The sequence below is a fragment of the Calonectris borealis genome, chromosome 2 (assembly GCF_964195595.1).
Source record: "Calonectris borealis chromosome 2, bCalBor7.hap1.2, whole genome shotgun sequence".
Lineage (NCBI taxonomy): Eukaryota > Metazoa > Chordata > Aves > Procellariiformes > Procellariidae > Calonectris > Calonectris borealis.
The window spans coordinates 65,795,493-65,819,131 of record NC_134313.1 but is presented as its reverse complement, the minus strand read 5'-3'; the positions used below and the strand labels follow the sequence as shown (position 1 = coordinate 65,819,131).

The window sequence follows — 23,639 nt, the reverse complement described above, 5'->3', positions numbered from 1 at the left end:
CTGCCTACTCTTTTCTTTTCTTCGTAGCAAAGCAAACGCATACGATGCGTGTACAGACAACAAGCCAAGAGGAAAGCTAGCTGTGAATTTTCAGCACATCACCTACTTCTGCACCTGAGGAAGCTGAGGTAACCCCAACGGCTTCCTGGCGTTCCTTGAGTCACCCACAGACAGAGAAGAGCGCTCAGGCAGCCGACGACTGCGGAGCCCGTACCTCCACTCACACTCTGACACAGTATAGCACCAGCCAAGAGCTGAACTCCACAGGAAAATACTGCTTTCGAAGGTCAAGTAAGCCTCCAAAATACTGAAAGCTTAACACAGATCTTGGGTAAAACTTTAGCTCCTAACCAATGCTAAAACCTTGGGTCCTTTCCACTCCCCTCCTCTCGCCACAAGCTTCCGACTAGTAAATACTTCAAGGAAAAGCTACATTTACTTCCTCAGGGCTTTTCCAAAGAATGATTCTGTAACTCTCCAAGATTCTTTTTATGCCAAATGCAGGAAACAATCAATTAAGTAAGTTTTTCATTCCCATCCAGTTAAACTAGTAATGCTAGGTCTCAGTTGAAAAGCTCAAAATTATTTGCAAGAAGCAGTAAAAGGTGATGACAAGGCTTGACGGCCAGACCCAGCACATTACCCTCCAGTGGTTACAGGTAGCCTCTCCTCTGTGTATCCGTATGCACTGCCAACACCTCTAACTGGAAATCTTTCTGTGAGACAGTCACGTAGAGAACTCATTCTTTCAGAACATGAGTAAGTTATTACAAGATGATTGCATACATATACTTATGTGTGACACATCACTCTGTGACTTTTGCCACTTGTTTTCCCAAAATCTGCTGTACCATCAACTGGCTCTTTTTACTTTGCAGGTACAGGGTAATGTTATACAAAACAGGCACATCAAACAGTTACTATCAGAAATCTCTCTACTCAAAGAAAAATGTTTCAAAAGAAGGATTAACAGTTCAATTAGATACAACAGGGTTGGACTGAAGGACTTCATTCACTTCTAGTTTTACATTCAAAATGGAAATATCAGGAAAATGCAATTTATTACAAAACTGTTTTCTAAAGAGCATACAGAACACCAAACTGCCATTCATTTTTCCTGGCTACTTTTCATTCAGACCTCAACAATGCCTTCCAATGACATACCATTGGTCTTGTATATTTTACAATATTTATACCACACACGTTAGTAGCATTTGATATTCCAAAATTCATTCGGGCTTATGCAAGCACATAGAACAACAGGAACATAGGAAATTCCTCTTTTTACTTCAAAGCAGTTGTGTAAAAAACACACATTATTTGAAAAAGCATCTCAGATATATTTAGGCTGCTGTTACATAGTAATAGTTATTTACTTATAGCTGTTGCTCTCAAGTTGAAATCGTTACACAGCTTTTCCAATCAATTAAGATCATTTGAAAATCATATGATCTTCATATGACGTTACTAGCACTGTAACATTGATCCCATTTTTAAAGCACGCGAAAAAATGCCAGGACAACCTTACAAAAACCAAACTTATTACTAATGACCTTTACAGAAATGTTTTGTAACATAGATTCCAGTTCAGCAAGTGTTTCTGCTCCAAGTAACTTTATATATATATGAATGATCCTATTTGACTCAATGGGATTACTCATATGCAAAAAGTTATTTCAGAGGCAACTCATCATTTAAAATTCATAAGGAAGATGAGGTAAATAAACAACTGTCAGTAAAGGCCTTTCTGTGGTAAACTTATGTAAAAAAAATAGTTTAAACAGATGTACCAGATAGAATTCTATTTAACAGTGTCTTATATACTATAAAATGCATATTGTACAGTACTAATGGTGTCCTGAAAAAAAATCTCTAAAAAATAGTTAAATGTATTTTTCATATGAAAAATTTCTAAAACCAGAGTTGTGCTTAATAGTGGTAAAATTCCATCTCACTGATTAATGACTTAATGATTTTATTTTTATTTTCTTGCTTGTATTTTTATGTATGTGTATGTATGCATCTTATACTCAATAGTGAAACATCTCTGTTCTGTGTTTTGCCACAATTTACACCTAAGTAACATAACGATGTAACAGAAATTAGAACTTGGCACCATTAACACTACTGATGCATTCACCTTGTCCTCAACCACATTGTCTCCTAGACACAATAAAGGTGTAGCCAAAGATTTATCCTGCCAATAAGATATAGTTATAGGTCCCATGAAGATTACTGACACTGAAGTACCAAATATGTACTGGCCTTGGACTTAGCAGATAACATGCCAGTTTTGAGACACATTCAAGTTGACCATAAATCAGTATCACAGTTCCAATAACAGGGAAAAATACCTTAGAGGAATTTTTGTGTTAAAACATTCCACTTTTGAGTTAGCTATTAAATGGTAATGATCATAATGGACTAGGCAGTAGGGTTTTTTGTGACTGAAATGTGCAGACATTTTACTAGAAGGCTATTTTTTTAAACTTCTGTGATTTTCAACTGTACAGTATTTTCCCCTTAAATCAATTTTGTCTTCCAAAAAGAAGGGAAAAACTCAAAAGATGTTTTAGTAGCAATCTTATTATGAATTATACTTATTTTCTATATCTGCAAACCCTTCCACAGCCTCCGTAACACCTCCCATTTGTGCACACAAAAAAGCAATAGTTATGGGTTATGGAAAGCTAGAGAGGGCAAGGTGCATTAGTTCAGTACTGCTTACTAAATTGTAAATGTATTTGTTCTCTCCCTCTCAGAACTATCTCAGTTTGTCACCAGAAATTCCTTTCTGAGAAGTTTGTTAAAAGTGCACCGATTTCTCAGGGTGTATTGGTTATAACTATTTTTTTCAAGCACCCATTTGAACTTATTTCAATTTTCTGTTTTTGATGATAGTCATGCTGACAACTTTTTTTGGTCCATCAAATTCTGTAGTACAATTACATGAATTTACTTTTAATAAATTACCATCTTTGCATATATCAGTCAAACCATGAAGACTAAACACTTGCAAATAAAATGCATTATTAATTTAATTGTCACAGCCTATTTAGCTAGCTTCTATTAGTATTTGGTATAATATGCAATGTATCAGAGGGCAGAATCGAATTCAAAACACAAAGAATAAACTGATTATATTGTCCTAGAGAAATTAAAAAATAGCAAGCTTGCAAAATTATAATCAAGGCATTAATGTTTTAAATAGGTGAGAAACTATGTAACTTAATTTATAATATGTTTATACCCAAAGTGATGGTTTAACATGCTGAAGAAGGATTTCTTTGGTTCCTAAAGCCATTAAAAGGCATCAAGCTCTCTCATAATAGGAAGGGAAAGGTGGAAAGGAAAGCAAGGGTGGTTTGGTATTTACTGCACTAGATCACATGGCTTAAACATCCACCATCACCAGCGAGGGACCGCTGCTAGAAAATTGTATTGTTGTAGCTCTGCCACTACTACTTGATGCTGCTCTACGTTAAGCTGAAGTGCCAGCGAAAAAGGTATTGTAGATAAGAAATATTCGAAAGATGGACGAAGAAATTTCAAAAGAAGGGAGTATGACGTCACTCAAACGTCACTTGCTTATGCTGGCCTGGGGGTAAAGCTGCAACAGCCTGCGCTAGCAGGTGGGGCAGGGAGGCTGCAGGCCTGAGCTGGGTTCTCTGCTCCTCGGGCAGCCGGGGCTGCGAGGGCCGTGAACCTGCCGCCTCGCGGAGGGGCGGCAGGGGAGGACCCCCCTCCTCCTCCTCCTCCTCTTCGCGCTGTGCTGGAGGGCCAGCCAGAAAGCCTTTGAGGAATATGGGAAGAAATGGGGAAAATGGAAAAGGCCAGCAGGCTTTCAGAAGAAACACGCCAACAAAAGCCAGCAACAACTGATTTACGTTACAGCATCCTGCTTGTTTAGGAATTCATTTCATCATGATGATCGCTAAAAATATGCCTCTCAGGCGAAGATACTATATTTGGAAATCTGTTGTATGTATCCTTTATTGCGCTCGTATTCACTAGGGTAACGCAAGTTCTCTCTGTGTTGTATTTATGATGATTATACAGTAACTACCCCCTTGTAAAAGAACATATTGGTATTGAATGCTTCCATTACAAAATAAGCCACCAGAGCAAAACATTTTTCATAATTGTTGCGCTATGACAAAAGATAACCAGCACAAACTTTAATATGATATCTGCTTTGATGAAACTGTAATTGTTGTTTCGATGCATCGTTCTATATTTTAGATGAAATAGAGTATCTCAAAACTCTTTAAATAATCATGTCTTAGGGAAATTCTGGTTAAGCACTTTGTAGAAGAAGTCTCATTACAAATATAAGCACTACTTAAATACGTACTTAGTCAAACACAAGGTGTATATGGTACGTTAATTTAAAACTCTACTCCTAGGTCACTCAGTGATTTAAGCATGACCAACTTGAGGAAAGGCTCTAATCGATTACCATTTCCAGTGTCTTTAGCAAGACATGAACATGACCCAGAAAGAGGTTTGCACTGTTCTCCTGCAACTCCTAGCTATCATTTTTCCCCTTTTTTCATATCAAAACCAGAAAATGCTCTTCATTTATGAAAGCCTACACCAGAAGAATGAGTTACAAGGCAGTACAGTATCAAGTATCCAGCAACGAAACCTGCAGGTAGGAAACCTCCATCTACCCAGACTGAAAGAGAATATGCGATCTTTTGGCTATCCAAAAACCATCAAGTTTCTAGTTGCCCCCAAAATTCAATGAAATAGCAATAGCTATGCCACAATGTGCCTAATAAATCTGAGGCAAAATCTGTTTATCTGCAAACACAGTGCCATTGACTTTGTAAAATACAGTTACCTTTTAAACCACAGAAAAAATAACCTGCTTGCAAAAAAAGTTTGAAAATAAGTAACTGTACGCAGATTGAAAAAATAAATTAATTTTAAAAATAGTCAAAACACCAGATCTCTGTTCCTGCCCAAGAACACTGAGGAAACTTTCTTTTTGATTCCTCTGTGGCTTTGACCTCAATGATCAACATAAATATCGGAAAGCCATTTTATAAACCTATGAGCATCAAGGCCAGAAGAAAAAAAAAAAAAAAAAAAAAAGATTTTGTACTTGGAGGGACAGTTACAACTATGGAAATTTTGAGAAAATAATATCACCTGTCAAAAAAACACCCAAAAAGGTGCAAATCCTACACTTTTTACATAGCATTGCTTTCTACAACAATTTTTCTATTGACACCCACAGACATGTCATAAGCACTACACCGGCAGTGCACTTAAGCATGTTAGCTCCCTCTGTAGTTGGAGTTGAGCTAAAAGTCCAGGTGACTTCATTTTGGATAAGCTAAATATTCCAGATAAGGTCTCCACATATTGTATAAGGTAAAATGAGAAAGAATTTTAAAATAGTTTACCTTTCTTTGGGTGTGCCAACTCCATGCTTGCCCAGTAAATGAGTATTCAAATGCTTCTTCATCACAAACGCCACCCTACCAAACAAACAGAAAACCCAGGAAGATTATTTTTTTCTTAATACTTTTTTTTTTTTAAATGCAGTATTTTTCTGTTTTGAGCATGCACTTGAGCATATTTTATTAAAGGTGGACTTTTAAAAACCCCTGCTAGACTACGATTTAAATCATAGAATCATAGAATAGTTTGAGTTGGAAGAGGACCTTTAAAGGTCATCTAGTCCAACCCCCCCTTCAGTGAGCAGGGACATCTTCAACTAGATCAGGTTGCTCTGGGAGTCCAGATTCTGTAATGAAAGGTTTTCTTCAGGTTGCAGTCACTTGGCTATTTTTCTTATGAATAAATAATCACAACCATACATCACTGGTCAAAGAATGGAAAACCTGTACCTGCTTCCCTTTACAAATTAGAACATCTTATACAATATACTGACAATATAGTCTATTTTACCTAAAGAACATTTTCACGTTATAAACTAATACAGTTTTAGTTACACCTTTGAATTTCTTTAAGCCTAATGGGCCCATCCTGCAACCCTTCTTCATACAAGTAGTTCCATTGTTTTTAATGAGTAACACAAAAATACAGCAAGATCAGATGCTTTAATCACTGCTTATGTCTGGTCAAACTTCATTGCATTAATTATTTAAAGAGATATACATGGAAACAAATTAATAGTCTTAGTTATTTTATAGCCTTGTGAAAAAAAAGGATGGAAAAGCTGAAGCACATGTTCATAAATACAGTTTGAGCAGGAATATTGTTCAAACTGGCAAGACATTGTTCAAAGCATCAGTGGCAGCAACAAAATATATACTACCTGTCATTATGTTTCTACCAAACAAAACACAGATAATTTACTTTAATTTTGGAGACATACATAATGAAACAGATAGGCGCCTATCAAGTACCATTCTTCTGCTGATAAGACCATAACATCAATTTAATTATGTCATGTGACTGCTTCAAACAATTTAGATACCAGACTGAAGTTTCAAACTAAAATGGTTCTCTCGATAAGCAAAAATTTTACTGCTGCAACTTTCAGTGTGAAAAGGGCTTGCAAACATTTTTGTTAATTATGTATTACAGCTGTCCTTCATAAAGTTAATTACTAATAGCTGAAAGGCAATAGACTCTATTTGCATATGTACATGAAAGGCATGACATATGCAAAAATATGATTTTAATTAGCATTCCATGATATGAAGGGCTACAAATCAAACTGGCATGTTATAAGATTTTTAACATTAAACGCTGAATTCATCTGGACGTGTTTGCAGTAATGGACAACGGAAGGACTGTAAAACACTAGCACTATGGGGTATAAGAGCCACGAAAGCCAAGAGACAGTACTTTCCCTTTACAAATATGTTAATGTAGCTTCTCCATGTCTGATCTACTTTGGGCATTTTCACATTATTACAGAGAATCTCTCTTCTGCATCCCTTAAGGTGTAAGAATATAATTCTGTCTTATTTAAATGATAGCGATTTCCTTATTTTTTATAACAAAACTTTAAAAAAAAATCTTGAATACTTTTCCCTTCACAATTCATAAGTATGGCATCGTAATCATTACAACTGTGAATAATCTATCACACCGTTACCAGCATTGCTATGCAAGTGTCATCAGAATTACTGTACATAAGTAAAATAATTGTAACAAAATAAAAAAATGTGTTCCAATAACAGCACAAGGCACTCAAAACATACTGCCCTTGCTTTTCAGCAGAAATACTAACCATTTCCACACAGCCATGAAAGGTACCAAACAGATTTTAATTTAGTAATACTTGTATTTCCTGTTACAAACCTCCATTCTCCCCCTTCTCTAAAAGAAAAATAAAACCAAAGATACTACTGTGAAAGGGCAACGTGCAATCGAACTTGTAAAGGCATACTTTGCTATTTACATGGAATATAAAGATCCCAACCAGCTACACAGTATTTCTAGGGAAGTTTTTTTTTTCTTCTGAGCCCACGTACTCGAAGCTTCTAAACAAAAGCTGAACATTTCTTACACCGCACAACAGCAGGGGGTACAGACAGACATACCTTTCTACAAAATCAAAGACAAAGGCCTTGTTAATAATGTGAAGCCATTAATCTCACATTAGCCACCTCCTCTCTGTTGTATCTAGGTTCTGAGTAACCATTTTGCTGCTGTTACACAGCACAAATAAAATGAAGACTGGCTCAGTAAGTCTCTCAGCACCTACTAACATTTTAAGCTTTTAATGTAAGGCTTGAGGACTTAAGACTTGAGGAGTGCAGAATGCCTCCATGCAAGCCAGGAGTGCTCAGCATAGCTCAGGCACAGCCCCCCACCTTACAGAATCAGGCCTTAAAAATAAATGCAAAGTTGCTGTTTTCATAAGAAATTGAGAACGAGATAAAAAAATATTACCAACAAACAGAGACAGCCCTTATTGAAACAAAAGAGTTTTTCCCATAGAATTGAGGCAAAGTCTAAACATCTTGGTTTGGATGCCGAGTTTGAGGACAACCAAAAAAAAAAAAAAAAGACAGGTGTGGGAACTATTTGTGTATGTTTACCAAACACTGCAGGTGATTTTAAGAGAGAGGTGGTAGCGGTGTTTGCTGGCTTTACAAAACAAACACAAAAAGTGTTTTCAGTACATTGTTAACTCTGGGTTTCTAAGCAATTACTGTTTTAGTAGTCAAAAAATATTGGTTTTATCTATGCCAACAACCTACCTCTGCTGACGTAAATCAGTTATTCCTAAGATACTGCCAGAACTGAACACATAGACGTGACTTAGCCTTGGTCTTTTCAAATGAATCTTAAGGGAAATCTGGCTGGCACCAGTAAGGACTCAAGGAGTGAAACGCTTTCAAGATACATTGCTCTAATACATCTTCAAATCAAAGAGAATCTTTCTGTCAGCTGCAGTAAGCACCAATTCAGGCTTTGCTGAATTTCTCATTTCTTATTTTTTAATTCTAGTGGAAATAGAAGTGTTCAAATGCTAGAAATTAACTGGTTTGAGAAACACATGAAAAGGGAGTAGGAAAAACCTGTAATTGCCATACTCTACTATTTCCAATACATGCAAGCCAGGCCAGACTAGAAGCCTGGAACCAGTTTTACGAACTCCGATCTGGACATACTCATCCCCAACCCACACGAAGACAAAGAGTCACAGCCCGGCTGCTCTCCTGAGGCTCAGCTCTTGTAAGGCAGAAATGTCTAGTCTATACATCCAAGTCATGGTCACTGGGACTTCCCTCCATTCATTAGGAAGACCGCTCCTAGAAGCCTCCTCTTGCAATGGAAAAAGGTGAGTAGGTAGGATTCCTTTTGCTTGCAGTGGCGTTCTGTTGGTTTAACTTTTTTAGTAATTTTCAACTACTCTGGCTCCATACTAGCAACATCCTCCGTCTTATACACTCTATGTTCAAACATCAGCATAAATTAAAGACAAGTTGAAAAATGACACAGAGCTTTAGAATAGCATCCATGCTCCCTATGGACAATTTTTTGCACATAAACTATAAATAAAAATAACTTTCAATCATAAATATATGAGCACCTTTCCCAAAATAAGTTTGCAGAATATTGTGTTTTCAGTTTAGAGGAGTTGTGGCTTTTTAGGAACGTGTCCACTCATATTCTATGGCAGTCTTCAAACAGTACTTGGACTCACTCTGAGAATGTCTGTAACTGATTTAGGAGCCTCTACAGACTTGTCTTCAGTAATAAAAGCACATTTTAATGTACAAAAGAAACAAAGAGACTTCTAATTCTGGGAATAAAGAAACATATTGGACAATCTTTACTTCCACTTTTTATTCTAGTGTAACACAAGTTCTTCAGCATGTACAACATTTATCATCGCAGTACCCAAGGAATATGAACAATCTGTCATGTATTGTCTGTTCTCTCATTTTCTCTGCAGGGAGAGAATTGTGCTCTGTGAAGTATCTTGTTCTGAGAGGGCAAAAGATTCTAGGTTTTGTTATGTTTTGAATCTATAACAGCTTTTTTCTTTTTAATATGTACATCGCTGTGTTAGTGAAAAGCCAAGTTAAAAAAACAAACACACACAAACCAAAACAAGCATTCTGGACCATAAAGTCATGAAATCTGTTATTTCCTGAGTGTTTACCAAGTGCTCAGCCTTGGCCTACTTCCAAGGAAGGAGCTACATCTTAACCTCTACCAGAAAGTCTCTTGAAGCCATGTCAACAGACCAGTCATCTTGTAACTGCACATAACTGCTGAGGAGGACCAGCACGAGAATTTATTTTTGTGGGACTCTACAAACAAGGCATCCAGCAGTTGAAGAGCAATTTTAAATCACTTCTCAGTGGATACATTGCTCTCTGCAACTGCTCTTGGAGAATTTATCTTACAGACAACAACGTTCAATGATGGCAGAAAAGTCCAGGAGAATAACAATGAATATCTACCCTTTATTCATATTCTCAATATCCTTTACATCTCCTTTAAACTGTCCAGAACCTCTTTATACACGAATTTAACTCTGAGAATACAGGTAAGCTACTGCATGACATGTGCAGGCCCCAAGTACAAAGGATGTTTTAAAAAGCTCCTTGAAAGCCTTTTTTAAAACAAACAAACAAAAAACACCAAAAAAAAAAACAAACACCAAAACCAAAACACACACCCACAAATAAAACAAAAAAAAAGCAGAATAGAATGCTATTATTTTTAAATTGTTAGTATTTAGTACTTGGTTTTATCATAGGTTTCAGGCACTCAGCGTGGTTCACATAGAGTCATGCCAACAGGTGTATCAATTAGTAAGAGGAAGAAATAGTGCAGTTTCTCAAGGAATATCATGACCCACATGTATTTCGAAATGTTCAATAAAATTTGTATATGTAATTACAGATTTTTGCACGTACTATAGATTTGTACACATAAAAGTAGAACTTCATATATTCAAATCAGCACTTAGTCAAATAGTACATAAACAGTCTATACAAATTTTAAAAACTTTAATTTTTTAAAGTTTCAAAATTATATAAAAAGTTGATACCCAAATCTCATCTGTCTGTCAGGATCTTGTATTCAGTAGGTCAGCTTCAGGAACAAGAGCATAGAGGAAAACGCAGAACTGCCCAGAAAGCAATGGTTTTCTATGAACAAGTCATCTTTTTTTCCATGCATCAAAAGTCTGAATTCCTGGGAATTTCTGCAAGTCCATCATTCGTGGATGTTCGCTGATTCTGAAGGGTCCAGACTAGAGCGCTGATAACTCTCTTGCATGACTGCGCGCAAGGGACTCAATTTAAAAGAAAGTATCTGGCAGGGCAGAGTCTGGTGTGGAAGATATCCAGTAGTCTGAAAGGCTTCATGCCCTTTGTGACAAGATGTCAGGTTCAAGTAAATATCTGGCAGGGCGAAGTCTAGTGTGGAAAACATCCAAATACCTGAAAAACTTCATGCCCTCTGTGACAGGACGTCAAGTCCTAGAACCCTGCATAGGAAAGCTGGGGTTTTCTGCTGACTCATTTAGCAGCCAAATGAAGCAGGTCTTATTACTTCCAGCTAACAGTTATGGTTATTCTTCTTAAGTTAAAAAACAAAAAAATTAATAACATTTCAGAAGGCTAACAAGTCATGCGTAATCACCCAGTCTGTGATGTTGAGAGCACTGCGACTCACTGCCTTATACTCCCTGCTGACCCCATGTGTTAAAAAAGGATATGGCTATTTTATGCTCCACACTCACCAACACTCTTAATTAAACTGGAAAGTAAAACGCATACATTTGGCATATGTGGCTCCTTCCTCCTCATCTTCAAGTGCGAGCAACTTGGCAGACTGGAAAATGCAAACTTTTTCTCTTGAAAAGAGAAACCGAAAGAGGCAAGTGAGGACAACTTTGCCATCACTAACAAGACAAGAACCAGAGTAACACGGCAAGAATATCCTGGTAATTCATGGAACCTAAAGACTAACGTAAGTTTTATATTTCTGAGAATTATTATCCTTTCTGCCTTAAGTTTGAAGGTGGGTTTTTTTTACAATTTTCCATGCAACAATCCAGTATATTTCTTAATTATTTATTAACTTTTCAACTTTGCCATGGAGATGTTTTGTTGATGAAGTTCAAAACCCAACATTTTCAAAAATTAATTTTATGTCAATACGCAATCATCAGTGCAACAGACTACAGCCTTCTCTTCTAAAAATACCTCATCTCATTTCTACTGTTACTTGGAATGAGCTAGCAATGAAGCTGAGGTACCCAACGAAAAAAAATGGAGAAGACAACAACTTATATTAGTGGAACACCTGTACACAGCTTGCACCCAAGGCAGGCTTGAGTATCACAGCAGCAACTCTTCCTGACTTGCTTTGAACAGGATGACAGACAACAGGATTGTCAATGTGCTGTTCAATGACCTGCATCAATCTCAAGAATAATTTACTGCTATATCAGACAGATCATTATGGATGAGTTGCACACTATCAATCAATCGACTGTGTTGTTCCTGCATATTCCTGCATCTATCACCCAGAAGAGAGACAAATCCCTCAACATATTCTTGTTGCTTTCTGCACCAATCTGCGTCCCTCAAGAAGTGAAAGAATTATTAGCCACGGGGCCATAAAGTAGTAGCAATGGGCATAATTACCTCCTTTTACGTATTCTGGCAGAAGAGACCAGGGTATGAAGGAAGAGAAAACTAAATAAAAGAGAAAACATCCTCTACTGTTCCACTCAAGCTGGCTTGGAGAGATCTTGCCATCCAAAGTTGCCGAGTCCACTCACCATCCCTCTTTTAAGAGATGTATGTTATAATGTAAACCAATCAGGACAGAAATTTAGTCTCTCATTGCAAGGATTGTAGCAGAAGAGGAATACACTAGCAGTATTTACATTATTTCCTTCCCCCATGAGAGAACTCACGTATTTGTTATTGTGTGCCTCACCTGAAGTTACTTAGAAAGGTTTCCTGTAAGTTAGCGATAGGTCCATTCTGCATTTTATTGGTTTGGGGGTTTTGTGTTTTTTTAAAATACAAAAAGTACCCTTCAATAGCAGATGCATGAATAAGCCAAGTCCAGACAGTGATAACTGTTATTAACATAAAGGTGAGAGGAAACGTAAGAGTGCAACTGGGAACTTTTAGATTTGGAGATACAATAAAAAGCCGCCCACATGGCATGCAGTGAATACGCACTGTTCACGTGCACTGACAACAGCTTCCAGAGACCACACACTTCGCCTCCTTAAAGGAGACAGAAAGCCATTGCACTCCTTAGTGCATAACTTTCTGCTGAAAATGGGACTGACTGACTTCAAAAGGATCTTACCGTGTGGCTCAAAGCGTATAGGCTGGATGGCACAATTAAACACTAGTGCATGGACAAATATTTCAGTAAATGATGCAGCATGATATTATACATAAGAAATATAGTTTGGACCATATAAAACACCACCAATACACTTTCAGATGTGCAAGCATAAAAAGTGACAGAACAGGGCCCAAAGCATTATCCATTTCATAATACCGTAATAAAACACTACCAGAAGGTCGTGTCTGCTGTTTCAAGCCATAACAGCATGCAAACCAAGGGAAATACTAGTCAGCTTAAAGAAGAGGATTTCTCTGAAAACAAGAAGTGGATCTCCCCTTACGGTACCCTATGACATCTTTAATGAACAATGGAGAGTTTCAAGTGGTGGCATCCCCTCACCGCCCCTGCCCTCCTAACATCAAGAATTAGGAAGGCTCTAAAATTCACAGCAAAATATCATTTATGAATAGACTAAAAACTAATGACCAGTGAAACAGGTCAGACTAAAAAAACACACAAAATGCAATCAATTTTAGGAAATGCATACCTTTTAATTCTCCCCAAACACCTATGCTTAGAAATGAAACCGAAGTTATTCACGCACCATTACTAAAAATAACAATCTACTTCAACAATATGCTGCTGGGTATTCTCTCCAACAAAATAAAATGTAATAAAATATTTTATTTTTGTTTGAAACCCGATTTTTTCTACTGAATGTGAATTGATCTACTGTCCATCTAAATATCCACAATTCTGTCAATGGAGTTAAAAAAAACCCCAACACTGACTAGAAATAAATAGGAAATTGTTTATTATACAGTATATTGCTAAACTGATAACTGTAAGTAAACAAATGGCTCTCTACTTATTTTGTTTGCTTAATGAGCAGACTAAAAATAGCTGAACAGTGGCAAAAACTTTAAAGTCAGAAGGTGTTCACTCTGTCAGGAAATCACCTTACAAATATATCAGAAAATTAGTACCGCTACAAGAAATGTTTGTTTCAATATTCAGAGGAGTTAATGAATGTTAAGTGATAACGGTAGACAGCAGCAGTATGTAATTACATTTCTAAACACACCTTACCAAATCACTTCTAAGCTAAAAGAATCACATGTTCTATTAATTTTCATTGGTTATCAAACATCTGTAACTGTCACCTCTAACAGGTGTTTGGTAATCTACCAGCTGCACAAAATACTAAAAAAAAAAAAAAAAAAAAAAAAAAACCACACAAAAAAAAAAGACAGAATCACAATGTGCTTTCTGTACCGCCGCTATCAATCTCTCAGTCTACCATAATGCAAAAATTTGCCTAAATTCTGAAATGCAACCTTAGGCTTGGTGCTGGGAGTGCCTTGCATCTAAGAGAGATTACCATCAACATCCAGAAACATGACACCACCAGAGAACATACTTGTTATGCTAAAAGAGGCTGCAAGAATGCTTTAAATGTAAATGAAGGTTTACAGCTATAAGCATCATGATTCAAAAGAGCACATACCAACCTTGCCACCGAGAAACTGCTTATGTCCTCTCTTTTCTCATAATACATACATCCAGCATTCCCATAACTCTGGTCCCTCCCTTCCCCATTCCCTCCCTTTCTTCAGACATTGGTCTGTCTCCCTATTTGTGATCCAGTCCATTTACTAGCATGCTCAGGACTTCAGATATAGAATTTGATGTAGTAGGCATCAGTTCCACATATCATCATCTTGCATCTGGAAAGAGACAGCAGGATGAACAGACTAATGTTTGAAGCGGGAAGTTCTTCAAAGTAGATTCAACCTTTTGGGAAAGTCAGGTGAACCACCTCTAAGTGTCTTGAGAGGAGTTTTGAAATATCTGACTTTCTGCAGACAGTTTGTACAGAGCTTCCCAGCGACTCTAAGGAGCGAAGTTTATGTATGTTGAAAGTGCACGAAACAGCCCCTAAAACTATCTCAAAATAAGGATGTTTCAATAAGTTTCTACTTAAAATTAGAATGGATAGAGCCAAACAAATATACTTAATTTTAATCTTTTGTTCTTCCTGAACAAAAAGTCACTTTTGATGTTGTAGCTTCTTCGTAAGTGCTCAGAAATTGCACTGCAGACTGAGTTACCAGGTTTATGCAGAGTTTCTACAGGAAGAGCTATATTGAAAGCGAAATTCTTGTCATCAAAAGAATCTACTCTTGCCTGTCTTTTAAGGAAATCAAGACAAATCTAAACCTAGTTGACTGTGGGCTAGAAAACATATAGTGCCTGCAGTAGCAGCGCTACCATATATAAGTCAGTCAATTCAGCAGCTATAGTGCCTGTGGTCTTTTTCTAAGTTTCGAGGTACAAAGAAAGGAATGAGATTAATAAATTGGTCACTATCTGATGACTGAACTGCTCAGAAGTCATACACAATTAGAAGGCATACACAATTTTTATTGGCAATTCACCCACAATTTGAAAATGCTGCTGGTGATAGATGGTGGCTGGAGCTAAGACTCTGCAGTCTGCTTGATCTGTAAGAGTAGTGAGAATCTTGCCCTAGGTCTTTGCTTGACATAGAAAAGCAAGTGCTGGTTGATTTGTTCATTCCCGAGACTTAAATTCAGCTATAAAACATATCCTTTTTGTCTTGTGTTCAGGCATTCCACAAGACTGTTTGACTTAAGGTAGAAAGCAAAATACTTCAGAATATCTGTTTGCCGAAGTAGCTGCAACTGCATAAAAATAGGAAGACTATGACAGCAGGACCTAATCTGTAACCATCAGACGTACCATCCACATGGATGAACCTTTAACAACAGTCTGGTCAAATCAGAACAGACTGGTTCCAGCCAAGGAAAAAACAAGGTAATCCTTTGGAACAGATTGCTTTCAATCTACAAAAAAGCATCTGGTACTTGTATACACATAAACATGTTTGGAGCACAGGGAAAAAAGAGGACACCCACCTAGGTTCTGGCTTTCCTTGTCCAAGGGCTCTCAAGCCTGGCCATTGCTACCTCAGAGACTAAGAACCACCAAACACTGTGGCATCAGACCAACCATGTTGTATGCCTAACACTTGGCTAGTATGTTTGTTTAATGTTTGATTTCTCATTGTTAAAAGACATCTTCATTAGCAGTTGAGCATAAATAAAAGCTTGGGAGTTTTCAGTCTCAACTGACATCTCAATCTCTCCAGACAGTCCCATCACAGCCATCCCCAATTCTCCCCAAAAGTTGAGAGTTGCAACAACTTCCTCCTCCTACCACTGAAGGGGGAGGAGACTGGCTGAAGGAACAGGGACTGTTAGAGGAAACCATGATATGCAGACCAGACAGACTCTTATGCACTCTGCAAGTACTACAGACCTACAGAACTCTCTTAAATTAGGGCACTGAAGGCAGAGTGTGCAGATGATATTAAGAGCAGCATGAAAGTCTATCCAAATGAGAATTCCAGGTGGTAACAGTGGCATTACTCCACTTGTCCCATGAGCAAACGGTAACAGCTCTCACCACTTCAACCACAGACTTAGCAGGAGAATTACTAGTCACTAAAGCTGGCAAGTGCAGTCTTGTGTTTCTCAGGTTTGCCTTTGATGTCCAGCAGGACTCACTTCAGACACAGAAGTCCAAAGCCAGGACTGCGGGGATTAATAGAGTATTCACCTGAGATATAACTGTTATTGAAGCAATAAAGACATTAAAAAACCTCACAGAATTTAGGAGGATGTTTTACACAAAAAAGGCCATTCTTGCAGTCCAGTATGGATGTTGCATGCACTAGGTATGAAGACTCTTATCAGTCTGGGAAAACCAAAGGAATATGTATCAGACAAATCAGTACAGTCATCAAGATGATGTCTGTGACACAGCATAAAATGTTCTCTGGCAAAGAATATTCCAATCTCAGCCAGCAGTTGAGATTAACTCTGACCACTTCTGGCCACAAATCAAGGATGAGAGAGATGGAAACTATATAGGTGCCCAACGGAATTAAGAAAAAAATCATCTTTGATCTCAAGGGCCTAGATATACTTACATACACATATTGAGTGTACATATAAACAAACAAGTGAAGGAGAAATCAGTTTTGTTGCAAACAAAAGCTTATAGCATGTTATCAGAAAAAAGAAAGGAGAATTGATAAATTACCTGAAAAGATGCAATAAAAGGAATTCAGCTTTTTCTGAGCTTGCCAACCAAGCTTCTGAAGTATATTACTAACTGGACAAATTACAGGACTTCTGTTTTTGTATACCAAGTGACAACCTGGTCCTATAAAGAGACATAAACCACGTCTCATTCAAAGAAAAATTATTTTCAATGCCAATGTCTTTCTGAAATGAAGCTTCAATTATAGGGCTTTTCCTTTTCTGATCCTTGCTGTCATTGCAACCACACCCCCATAAAGCCTTATCTCAAGTGCTAGCATGAAATGATGGGATCCCCCAGGTCCACTTTTGGTAAGAGGGGAACCTGACAGCAAAGGCAACACAGGTACTAACACGCTCCTCCATTTTATTCAGTATTGCATCACATTTTGATTTTCATATATGTATTCCTGTTAGAGCACTGAAATTTAATAAATATGTCCACAACTGAGGCCTGTGGACACAAAAAACACTTACGTGTCCAAATGACCACCTGAAAACACTGTATTTCCCGGAGGTCACTAGCAGCTATGGAACAGAGCATGTAACCACCGACACACAACTCTCTGCTTAGCTTTGTGACACGATGCAAGTAAAATGGCTCTCACTTTGGAGCAAGCGCAGCTCCCCACTGACTTGCAAGACCCATGTGCCACAGGGCTCGCTGCACTTTACCCGTCGGAGGGCTGAGTCGTCCTGGGACGGTTTTCAGCCAAGAAAGGCCTCAAATTTTAGGCAGTTTCAATTATTCTCTGCGAAGATTAAATACATACAAAATGCTTTCTCATTTATTATAAACAGAAATAAGCAAACACAAATCAAAGGGCTGTTATGTTTCTTTACAATTTCTCAGATTAGCAGAACCCCCAAAACCATGATTTATGACATGAAATGTCTGTATCTGGACAGACCTGGAGACAGAAATAGTCTGATCAGCGTGCAACTTTTATTTCACTGAATAGGAGGCAATATTATGCGCAACACATAGCCGAATGGATTGATGGAATTGATTTTGTAAAGTTACAAACAAAATAGTCCAAAATTTTAACCAATAAACACATGCCTGGGTGGAAATGCCCTATTATAAAATTACTGTAAAGATCCTCAAAGTGTTCAAGGGAGAAAAAAGTCCAATTTTCTACATAACCTGACAGTGCAGAGTTTTCTGATAATAAGAGGCAAGGAACCTGTAAACCCAAGGCTCTAATTTTCTTATGGCGACTGTGTAATATTTTGCAAAGTAAAATTGACTGAGATGGAAGCTATTTTGCATGGTACAGTGGCGATGGCTAACAAATGAGAGTTTTGTGGGCTGAATGTTAGTCCCCTGCCTCATCTGCCACCCCTAATGACAGCAGCCACCTGCTGTTTTATTGTCACAGCTGGAGCCGGTTCACACTCCTTGGTGCTGAGCTCTGCCCATGAGCGCCAAGCTCTCGCCTCGCCTCATTACTTTGATGAACTTTTTATGGTCAGCACCCATGAAGACCTCATCTAGGACTATACAACCTAGATCGGCTTCAGGGAGTGCTTCCAGCTAGCATGAGGTGATAATACACAGTGACACCACGGCTGCTACTGCCTGTCACTTCGTCAAGTCACTATACTATACTTCTGGCTCTACAGGGCCCTCAACAGGTAAAATGCCATGAAATTCTCCTATATAACAAAGTTCACTCTCTCTTTTTCACATTGCAATATAGAGATCATATCCTACTCGCAAAATTTAGCCTTTCAAAAATAGATATTAAAATAAAAAAGTGTATCATGTTGTTTACTGCATATAACTACAGACAAGAAATTTCTGCATTCCCTAGACATAAACCTGCTGCCTTCCTAAAAAAATATCCTGGCATTAAAGAAAGCAACCATGGAAACCATATTACGGCTTGATTAACACCACCAAATAGGAAAAAAAAATTACATGCATTTTAGAAGAGAAGGACCATTTTAACTTAAAGAACAGAAAGCACAGAAACAAAAATCAAGACAGTCAAATCATTACCCAAATGAATCCACACTGAAGAATGATATATGCTACTACCCTCCCCTCCAACCCCCCCCCCCACTTATACGTTTATTAGGTATGATAATATATCAAATCAAGATAACAATGAAGCAAAGCTTTTTACATCTTTGACTTAATCAGAGCAGTCTGTTACTACTTCCTGCTAATTTAAGAGCAAATATAATCATCCGTTCCTTTTCAAAAATTTTTTGTACTAACAAACACTCCAAATCTCCTGAGCCTGTATACATTTTTAAACTTAATCATAAATTTTTTTATTGACGCATTTAGAGCAGACTCTTTTATGCTCGATCACTGAAATTTAACCCCAGGTTTACTTTCAGAAGTAGAATAATCTTTTTGGTGTCAACAGAGCTTTACATTTGCCCATATTTACATATATCATTAAGATTAATATATGTGCTATTAATAATAATTTCATTAACATTCTGAAATCATCAAATAACATTTTGACTTTTGAATGGCTGTAGGCTATTATAAGCCTAAAAACCAGAACATTTTCAGTATTCATTGTGTAGCAATCCAGCTGATCAGTTTTGACAAATTTATGCAATGTTATAAGCCATTAAACTTCATTTAGTTTCATTTAAAAATTCCACCTAAAAATAAAAGCAACTGTCTTTTTTATACAGACAGTACGATTTCCAGCTCCCAGGATCCTCCGACAAGAAACTGTTTTATTTTATTGAAATGTTTTTAATTTTCTCATAGAGTTTTTAAAATAATATCATTGAGACCACTGACCTAGCAAGAGTTGAACACCTCTAATGTGGTATGATGCAGTTTAGCTCCTCCTGAAGAGGGACAATGCTGCGGATACCCTGCGCTTCACATAAGACCCCTACAACAGGTGGAACCTTAAAAACGTTGCTGAGCACAGACATTATCCTACATTTCTCAGAATTTACTTACGCAAGCCCTTCTTTATTAGCACTTTTTAAGTGTGACCTAAACTGCAGTTGAAGAGCCAGAAAAAATAATGATTCATCAAAGGTTTCCATTCTGCCTAAAGCTGAGCACCTCCCATACAGTCCTGAAAAGTGTTCAAGAGAACTGGAGGACACACAGAACCTCGCGCAACGAGGGCCTAAAATGCACGAACAATCCCGTTTAATACAAACGACACCAATTTCTCTACCAATACAATTTCAACAAGCGCTTGTCTTCTGCACAACGAGTTCAACAAGAGAACTTCTTGTGAAGCACAGTGACATATTGATCACATCCTTTGGAGAGTCCAACAATAGAAGAGAAAATTGCTTTTAGAAGAAACAAGAATTCCCTTCTTTTGACTAGATGACATATCTGTCAAACGCGTAATTTGTAGGACTCCTTTCGTACCCTTAAAAATAAAATATCAAAGATACAGCTTGATCAGTGCAGGATAAGACATTATGAAATGGACAAACTGCCTCAGTGGAACAATCAATGGTTTCAGTAGAACAATCTCATAATGGTGCTGGTAATTAAATAACAATGTCTGAGAGATTTTTTTTCTTTTTTTTTTCTTTTTTTTTTTTTTAAACAGTAGTGCATCAGCTGTAGTATGCCTATGTCATGCTTTGTGATATGACACACAATCCATCTAAAAAGTTTCTCTTTTATCAATCTCTAATCCATAATAAAACTCTAAAGCCACAGTTAGCTACTAGTATTTATTCTCCTGTTACAAAGGAATTTGTTAAAGGATGCATGGCTATCCCGACTAGCTATATTTGCTCACTGCCTTACAAGAAGTTGCCTGCATGCATGTACAAATATTTGGAAATATTTTTCCTTTGCAACACTGTGTTGCCTTGGCATTATGACTGTGTTTTAGAGTTGTATTCTAAAATATAACTTCAATTTACCCAGCACTTACAGTTCACTGGTCTGTAATTCTTAATATCCCTCTATTTTCCACCAATTTTAATTTTAGTCGCTATTATTTAAAGTTCATCTTCCATGCCCTTTCAATTGTGATTTTTTTCCAATGTGACAACAAACATCAGTGCCATTTCTGATGGTGACTTTTATTGGAGTAAGAAAAAAACAAACTTTTAAAAGAGAAGCTATCAGAAAATCATCAGACAGTAACAACTTGTGGTCAGTATCAAGATGAGCTGCATGTGAACAGACAGTCTGGAGGTGACAGGATTTGTATCTAATTACTAATCCCCTGAGCCACTCAGCCCCCTGAACAATAAATTTCTGTAAGCTGGTCCCTTCACCCATCACCAGCTGGTCATGCTACTGCACTCCAATAGTAATGACGAAAAAGAAACACCTTACATTTTATATTTAAATCTCCAGATAGAGAATAATCATGTTGGAAAGTCCCCAGACCTCTTTTCTCATCTCCTACATAGAAGTTTTGAAAATGGAATAGGCATATGAAATTATTTGGTTTAACATAAATATTCTGCCTTCTGTACTTACTCCAAGCACACAAAGAAGCTTTCAACATACATATTTTTCCTTGTACTGAACAGAAATACATGTTGATCTTAAAAAATGACTAAACTTCTATGCCTGCTGTTAAAGAAAAAGATAGTCATATGAAGGATATCAGAGACACTGCTGAGGAGTTGTTCACCCTTTAAAAAAATATTATCTCTGTAATGCTGCCAGTGCCAGTGTCAGGTTGGGCAATTAGCCAATTAAGTGTGAATAAGATCTGCCAAGAAGCTATTTTATTTTTGCCTCAGAATATTTGTGTATCTGTGAGCTGGTGTGTGTTTGTGTTCATGCATCAGTGGAATCTGGTTGTTCATGCCAGGTTTTCTTATCATACTTTTCTGCCTCTTTGAACTTGCACATTCCTGCAACACAAAATGGACACATGTCTGCTGATAATGTCAACATACTTATGTTCACAAGGAGAGATTTTGTGTAACTAGATCTAAAGTAGCCTTTTTTGTGTTCATTTCCTGACCCTGTCTGCTTACACAACACTAGAAGGAGCCGTTCATGGGAAGAACTCCAATACCGCAAGCACCTCTAGGAGTTGTTAAAAGACAACAGATGTGGAAGCATCCGATTACAATATCCCTGGCTAAATACTCTCCTACAAACCCCATTTTTACATGTTATCTGAAGGAAATTCTCATAGCAGACCAGGTTCAATGGGGTGCTGAGAGCATCCTGTTATCTCACTAATTTAGATCTCATTATGCTTTAAACATCCGTCTAGGAAATTCCACTTGGAAATATGAGTAGGTACAAATACATTTAATGTACTCTGACTAGGACTACCGCCTAGAGAGCCTGCAGACATAATCAGATTCCTACCTCCTTGTCCAGAGTAAAAAAATTCTGGATTTTCTTTTTTTTTTTTTTTTCCCCCCTGGCGGGAGGGGGCAGGCCCACCAACTGCAAGCCTTTATCTTAATTCAATAGCAAAAGTACAATCATTCCAAATAAGGATCCTTCAACAGTTTTGATACAGTCATTCAAAATTAAAACCAATGCAAAAAATATATACACAATTTACAAATCAAAACTGAACAGTGCCAAGTACAAACAGAAGTATGAAAAACCCCTTTCATAACATTTCAGAATAGAGATATTACCTGGCATTAAAGTTACCTTCTTGAATACCTATTAGAGAACTTCACAAATCTTAACAGTACTGACAACCCATTCAGAATTTACCATCACTTTTGCTAAAAAGACATCCTACTTTTCAAGAAATGTGTTTAAACGGCCCTGATGAAAATTAGTATATTTTGTAAAACTGTGAGTACATTTACGGCTAGTGAAAGTAATTACCTAATATTACTGCCTGTGATCAGGGGTTATGGAGGAAGGTAAGGTACAAGTTAGTAAATACGGCACTGATAACAAACTTCAAACTCATGGTTATTAAGTGTCTTTTATCACAGCATTACATAAATGAAGCACATGAGTGACAAACGTTCTTACACAGGCAGCCAAGACTGCCATTTTTCCTAATAAATCCCACCAGTCCGGAGAAGAGGAATGCTCTGCTTAGCTACAGCACCAGTTAACCCCTAGATTTGTCAGAACACGCTACAATTGCCGTGCCTAACGGTGAAGCTGGTGCAATAATACCCCATTACACACTGAAGATCCTGTTCGTGCTTGCTAAGTCTCTTTGTCGCGTCCCCAGCAGCTGTGCTGGGAAGGAACCTGCCTGCAGGAGGGCCAGTGTTACCGCTCAGGAACTCCACCTGCGAAGGGTTGTTGTTTTACTAAATGCTATCAATTTCTCCATGGATCCCCTCAGCAGGAGATGTTTAGAAATGGGATGCATCACCACCTCACTCTTCCCTGTTCTGGGATACAACTCCGAGCAGAGAAGGGATCAACACCTCCTACACATCTTTGCCCTTGCTTTTTTATACAGTCTGAGCCAACGGGGAAGAAGGGCTAGCATGCATTCATTGACAGAAGCGAACAAGCAAATTCTTTCGAATATTTTTCAGGTTAAAATGGAATTCCCTTTTTCAGCATTCTTCTTATATTTTGCTACGTATGTCTGTAGCTTTTGCATTTGTGGTTGCCAAAGAATTCTGCTTTTTCTTATCACTTTGGTAAGCAGGAACACAGCATTTTTTCTTACCTTTTTGTAGCTGCATCACTAAAAATAGGATTATAAAACATTCAGAAAGGGTGTATTTCATTCCAGCAACAAGTCAAATTAAACTGAAAATATTCATTTTTAAAAGATTTTAGAAGATTTGATTTTTTTTCCCCAATGTATCTCT

General features: G+C 37.5%; 1 protein-coding gene across 1 annotated transcript in view; it reads right to left on the bottom strand.

Moving 5' to 3' along the window:
- Positions 1–23,639, bottom strand: part of ZNF407 (zinc finger protein 407) — a 353,370-nt gene that overhangs the window by 204,559 nt on the left and 125,172 nt on the right. The window contains exon 4 of the mRNA XM_075142188.1: positions 5,415–5,489. Coding sequence (XP_074998289.1) covers positions 5,415–5,489 — 75 coding nt within the window. The remainder of the gene's footprint in view (positions 1–5,414; positions 5,490–23,639) is intronic.